Source organism: Anarrhichthys ocellatus, unplaced genomic scaffold (genome assembly GCF_004355925.1).
Source record: "Anarrhichthys ocellatus isolate YVR2014 unplaced genomic scaffold, GSC_Weel_1.0 scaffold2483, whole genome shotgun sequence".
In the NCBI taxonomy this organism is placed as follows: Eukaryota; Metazoa; Chordata; class Actinopteri; order Perciformes; family Anarhichadidae; genus Anarrhichthys; species Anarrhichthys ocellatus.
The window spans coordinates 1-6981 of NW_022282457.1; the positions used below are offsets into that span (position 1 = coordinate 1).

Here is a 6981-nt window from a genome sequence, read left to right on the forward strand (position 1 = left end):
CACTGCTACAGTTCTGGACCACATGTGGACTACAGACCAGAGAGGAGAGTTGCCCAAGACCCTGACTGACATGTACTCACACTTCCTGCTGGTCCAGACAAAGAGGAAGAAGCAGAAGTACCACGAGGGACATGAGACGAGTCCTCAGGAGCTGACAGAGGCTGACAAGGAAGTTCTTCTGAAGCTGGGGAGGCTGGCGTTTGAACATCTGGAGAAAGGAAACATCATGTTCTACCAAGAAGACCTGGAGAAGTGTGGTCTTGATGTCACGGAGGCCTCGGTGTTCTCAGGAGTTTGTACAGAGATCTTCAAAAGAGAGAGTGCGATCTTCGGGGAAACTGTCTACTGCTTTGTTCATCTCAGTGTTCAAGAGTTTCTGGCTGCAGTCTACATGTTCCACTGTTTCACAAACAGGAAGACAGAGGTACTGAAGGACTTCATGGGGAGGGATGATTACCCAACCCTGGAGGACTTCCTGAGGAGCGCCATGGAGAAATCCCTCAAAAGTAAAAATGGCCACCTGGACCTGTTTGTCCGCTTCCTTCATGGCCTCTCTCTGGAGTCCAACCAAAGACTCTTAGGAGGCCTATTGGGTCGGAGGGACAACAGTTCAGAAATCTTCCAGAGAGCCATCAACAACCTGAAGGAGATGAACAGTTATGAAATCTCTCCTGACAGAAGCATCAACATCTTCCACTGTCTGACGGAGATGAACGACCACTCGGTGCATCAGGAGATCCAAGAGTTCCTGAAGTCGGACAACCGATCGGAGAAGGAACTCTCAGAGATCCACTGCTCAGCTCTGGCCTACATGCTGCAGATGTCAGAGGAGGTTCTGGATGAGTTGGACCTGGAGAAGTTCAACACCTCATATGAGGGGCGACGGAGACTCATTCCAGCTGTGAGGAACTGCAGGAATGCTGTGTAAGTCCAGATGTGATTAACTTAATAAATCAGTTTAGATAAGTAGTTTAAATCTTCAAATATACAAACTATCACACCAATGCTTTTTACTGAAAAATAACATTTCTTTTTACAATCAACACTTGAAAAGATGAAGCCGATTGCAAATGACAAGATAATACAAAATGTAAACCGTACTTTGGTGTTTCATTTTCACTTGTTTACTTCTTTTTTACATAATGAAGCAAAAAACTGGCAACGAGGAAGATCTTGGGTACATAATAATGAGATTAAATATGACACCATTTTTAAATCATACCCTGTAAACCAAAAATCTATTATACTATTACTAAGCTTTTTACAAGATATTTAGTCAGTGCTGATCTAGACTCCTTGTCCCAGATACGGTGGGAAACCAAACGCTGTTGTGTTTATAACGTCATCTGGCGGTGGTCGGTGAACGTATTTAGTGTAGATACTGGGTTCATCTACAACCTGGCTGATGTCTGTTCATGAGAATGAATATTTGCCCCTCTGAAAGAAGTTCTATGTTTATACACCATGTAGTCTGAATAGAAACAAATTAAATTAAAGCTGCAAGCAGTAATGTACGGGCCCTCGCACCTTCCCGTGTCCCGCTGGCAGACGCGGGCGTGAATGTCTTTGACCATCGGACAACGCGTCCCGGAGCGTGAACTGTGACGCTGAAAATTACGTAGTGCAAATATTACACTACTTACTGTATCCACTATGTGGCGCTAGAGAACACGTGCAAACATACATAATGTTTTTCTACATCAAGTGCAGACCACAATCGGAAACAGTTTGTCACATAACGCTGTCTTCCTGTTGCCAGTAGGTGGCGCTATGACTTTGAGTGAAAATTGGCTTGTAGACATCCTCAGGCCATGACTGTTATCAAGTATGGCAAGTTTGGGACAGATTTGAGCAAGTCCAGTGGAGTTACATCAGCTTGTTGTTTAACGGCGAATCACGTACAATGGCCGCCACGGCTACGGCATTCCATCAAACGTAAAGCTTTGAGTAATTTTTACTAGCAAAGGTCTTTAGATTATACTGACCAAATTTGAAGTAGATCTGACAAAGTCAGAAAGGAGTTCGTTAAAGTATAGCAACTAGAAATCATGGGAAAATTCACACAAAAATCAAAATGGCCGACTTCCCGTTAATTTAACTTTTTTTTAAATCTTCATGTGATACATGTGCCTACCAAATTTCATACATGTAGGTCAAATGTAGCGCTGGGGCTGCATTTTTGAATATCTGTAGGGGGCGCTATCGAGGCAATTTGAAAGGGTCAAGCCAAAAAGCCATATGAAATATTTATTTCCATCACCTGTGACACCTGTGCAAAGTTCCAAGGCTTGTTGAGCATCCTAAGTCACAGAAAAATAAGCTTCATTTTTCATGGCAGATAACGCGTTGCCACGGCAACAGCATTTAACGACAACTCACAATATTCATGATGAAGCATCATCAACATCTTACGGCTTAGCTTACCAAATTTGAGACTGATCTGGGTAACTTCCTAATCGGAGTACATCAAAGTATAAAACTTGTCATTTCCTTTTGCCAGTAGGTGGCGCTATGACTTTGTGAAAATGTTGGCATGGAAATGTGCTCAGGCCTGGACCAGCATCATGCAGAACAAGTTTGGGGCAGATTGAATAAAGTACCTTGTAGTTACAACAACTTCCTCTTTCATGGCAAACGGCACGAAATGTGCGTGACATGGGCGCCACATAAAACAAAGGTCGTTCAATGTCAGTAGTAGGGTTGTCACGATACCAAAATTATGACTTCGATACGATACCTGCCATAAGTATCACGATACCCGATACTTACGATACCAGAATTCGATACAATACCACAAATACGATACGATACTGGTATATTTATCTATAACAGTAATAAATAAAACATCTGTACGGTTCCCTTTTTTTACCAGCTTGTTCCTGCCCAGCTTTTTGAACACTTAACAAATGGCATTCATATTAATGTTGAACCTCTTCCATCTTTTGAGCCTCTCTCATATTTCCTCTGCTGGCATCTGTCTGACTGTCTGTGGGAGTGGGTGGGTAAACAATGCTTCATTTACTTGCATAGTGAGTTTGATATTTTCATTTCATATTTTATCTTAATTCATGGAATAATTATTTTTCCTTAACTAAAAATAAAAATAATTGGCTCAAGATCCACCCTCAGGCTCCACCAGCATGTAGCCATTTTGCATCAATTGTGTTTCATATAGTACACTTTTGTGTGCATTGTGACCTCATGATCATATAGGCTTGTCGTCAAACTAGGCTAAGGCTACTCGTGTTAGCTGTATATGGGTGAGCATGGGGGTGTTCATGTTTATAATCACATTTGCTTTGAAAAGTTGGGGGTGTCTGTCTGAAAGGTGCTTTGCCATGTTTGACGTGTTGCCTCCCTTGGTCTGTGTGGCTTTGAAACACGTTTTGCAGACGGGTCTCTGTAGGTCAGTGGGCTTTCCTTCACTGTCTGCAATGTAGCCAAAGCACTTCCACATTTCACTTCTGCCATCTTTTTTCCAACAATCCGAGGACGGTCGGCAAAAGCTCCTGCACTTGATGCATGTCTCCCCAGCTATCACTGCTGTGAGTGAGCGCTGCCTGTTGCTGTGTGAGCGCTGGGAAGCCCCGCCCCCTTGCAGTCAATGGTGCAGGCAGCATGACAGGGAGCGGAGCAGTGAGTGCTCTCTGATCACGTGCTATTTTAATGATGTATCGATACTAAAAATACGCAAAATCGTATAGTTTTTAACGTATGGGTACCGCGGTACCTTTTTAGTATCGATCCTCCGTGCAACATCAGTCAGTAGACCATTTTAGGAACTTTTCATCATTAATGTCTTTAGATCATCGTGACCAAATTTGAAGTTGATCGTGTAAATTCTGTGGGAGGAGTTCGTTAAAGTACAATTCCTGAAAACGATGAAAAATGCCTAAAAATGCAAAGAAATGGGAGTATTACTGCATCGCCCCCTAGTGGTTGTATGGAATGAATGTTTGAGGGCATGTTACAGGACACAATGTGAACATATGCTACAGATTTTGTGATGATAGACCACATGGTTTTGAAGTTGTATATATTGCTGTAGAAGGTCACGCCCCTATGAAATTCATTGGTCCATATATTCTTAATGCAATAAGATATCAACAAGATGTTCATAACTTTTGATGATATATATCCAATAATGATTAAAAGGCAAATTTGGTACCAATCAGACCCAGGGTCAAGGAGAAGTGATTTTATTTTGTTTTTACAAAATTCAAAATGGTGGAACATTTTGGTAGGCGGAGCTCATTCAGTTGCTCATGTCCGTAAAATTTTAAGTCATTTGGACATAAGGGCTGTCGGGGCTTGCATTTCCAACTTCTAGGGGACCCATAAAATATCAAATTTTCCCGCAGTCCTGATATGCTCGCCAAATATGGGGAGGTTGGGGACATGATAAAGCCCCCAAAAAGGCGTTTCATTCGAGAGAAATAATAATAATAATAATAATTCCTACAGTTTCAATAGGGACCTCGTGGCCCGACGTTGTCGGTGCTCGGGCCCTAAATAGTGCATGGTGCATGTTTTAAAAGTTAGTCACTATTAATCGGATTTAACCAATACTTTTTTCAGCAGCATCTAATGTGTTCTTTTGTGCGTTTTAGTGTGTTTGTGTAAGTCAGTGGTTCTCAAACTTTTTCTGTCGCGCCCCACTTTGGAGGAAGAAAAATGTTCATGCCCCACCACCCCAACAAAATTGTAACAAAATGGTGCATGTTGAACTTTTATTGAAATAACATTTTGTGACTCCTCCATCTGTGCTTTTTCAAATAATAGAATAAAGAAAATTGTAATCACTTTCAAGTAAACCAGATTGCTCCATTAGACAAAAACAAACACAATGTGCATCACTTTGATAGAACAATGCAAATAAAGTTCAATCTGTGCAAAAAATAACTAATATTTGGCATAAAATAGCTTATTGTGGCTGCAAGTCACCTGTTTTGCACTGAATATCTTTTCAAGATAATAACAATAAAGTGCAACCTGTGAAAAACTAAACGAAACACGTTCAAATATTTGGCAATAAAGAGTTTTACACTGCATATCTTTTCAAAACAACAATGTGCAACCTGTGCAAAACTAAACTAAATTTTATTTTAAATATGAGCTTTAAAATGTAGCATTCTGGAGTACTCTGAGAAGAAAATTAAGTGATAAGACATTTACTTTAAGCAAAAAACGAGTGTATTATTCAGTTATTAATCACTAGTTCAGCTCTATTATTATTAACCTTTAAAAGTTTTAGTCATTAGTGATTTGTTTTCATTGAACCCTGTTACTGTACAGCTGTTAGAATTGTGGCCTATCTTCTATTTGCAATTAATATGCATTCAATCCAGTTCCATTATTTAAATGAAAATGATAATCTACTCTGGCTAAAGTAGCTTATCAAGAGTAAAATAATATCTGTGATTTAACAGCACGTAGGCCTGTTGGTCCACTGGCTGTGGTCATCACAGTGAACAGTGTGAACAGTGTGAACAGTGTGATGAGAGGACATGTGAGCCCTTGTTGCTGTCGTTCATCTCATGGAGCAGAGGCTACATGTAGCATAGCCTGCCTTACCAATGTATTTAAAACACTGTGACAGCAGGAAGCTGCACTCACGTCTGTTTAGACCTCCACCTTTATCCAGGCCCACCTCCACCTTTATCCAGGCCCAGCTCCACCTTTATCCAGGCCCAGCTCCACCTTTATCCAGGCCCAGCTCCACCTTTATCCAGGCCCACCTTTATCCAGGCCCAGCTCCACTCACATCTCAGCCCTGTGTCGAGCTGCGCTACAGACAGCCTCCTATGGACCTTCATAGTTAAGAAATGATGACACTTTGATGTAACTCAAATATTTTGTGAAATCAAGAACTTTTTATCAAATGGAATTGTGAACATATTTTGGATTTTGGATTTGGAATGTGTGAAAAGTTGGGTGTGATGACCTATACTGACATGTTGCCTGGTTTACTACAGCTGTATGAACCCAAAATAAACAGATTTTGCTGTAATTTCATTGCAATAACCAGATAACAACGATGCCGAAATAACAACATAATGATGTTGATTTGTAAAAAGTCTGAATTCATGCCTTGTTAGGTCTGGCAGCATTACGACAGGAAAACAACTTTTTAAATGCTTGTTTTCTGAATGGAGTTCAGTTTGATTCGTGCTAGGCTATGCTAATATTATAGCAGCAGCTATAGTCTGTGGATTATACACATACATTTATACACATTTCTGTCTGCTTTGAGGTAATGTAGAGCTCTTGGTGACAGACGATTTTTTCCTCCATTTCTTGTAATTAGTTACCGTAATATTAGTATATAATATATTGGTAATATTTCAACTTGAATACGAGAACTTATTTTGTCATTGTCATTAAATGCATGAAGTAAATATAAAGTGTCCTCTTTCATCGTTACATCTAACAAATATTTGTGCCATGACAGACTTCGTGACTGTGAACTTTCGGAGACTCACTGTGAAGTCATTGCCTCAGCTCTGAAGTCCAACCCGTCACATCTGAGAGAGCTGGACCTGAGTGAAAACAACAGCCTGAAGGATTCAGGAGTGGAGCTGCTGTCTGCTGGACTGGAGAGTCCACACTGTAGACTGGAGACTCTGAGGTCAGTTCACTGACTGTACATGGTCACATTTTTGTATATCTACAAATCCTTGACTGAGGTTTCCCCAAGCAGCAACCTCCAGTTCCGAAAAGTGAAGCCAAAGCTGAAGTGTCTTGAAGCTGCATTCAAATTCAATTCAAATTCAAAATTTGCTTTATTGGCATGAAAGTTCAGAAACAGTATTGCCAAAGCATCAAAAAACTGAAACATACAATAACATCAATACACAACAATATCAATATAACAATAATATTAATACAACATCTCATAAAGTGGTGTGAGACAGAGCCTCCATTGCTCCCACGTTACCTGTAGGCCACCGCAGCTCTCTGACACCGAAGCAAAGGGAGGAG

General features: G+C 40.7%; 1 protein-coding gene across 1 annotated transcript; it reads left to right on the forward strand.

Annotated features, from left to right (window-relative positions):
• Positions 1–7: 7 nt before the first annotated feature.
• Positions 8–6762, forward strand: LOC116378363 (NLR family CARD domain-containing protein 3-like; the record flags this gene model as incomplete). The annotated part of the gene is made up of 2 exons (XM_031840227.1): positions 8–924; positions 6452–6762. Coding segments are annotated over 2 exons (1107 nt in total), but the record flags the coding sequence as incomplete, so codon positions are not given.
• Positions 6763–6981: the final 219 nt, after the last annotated feature.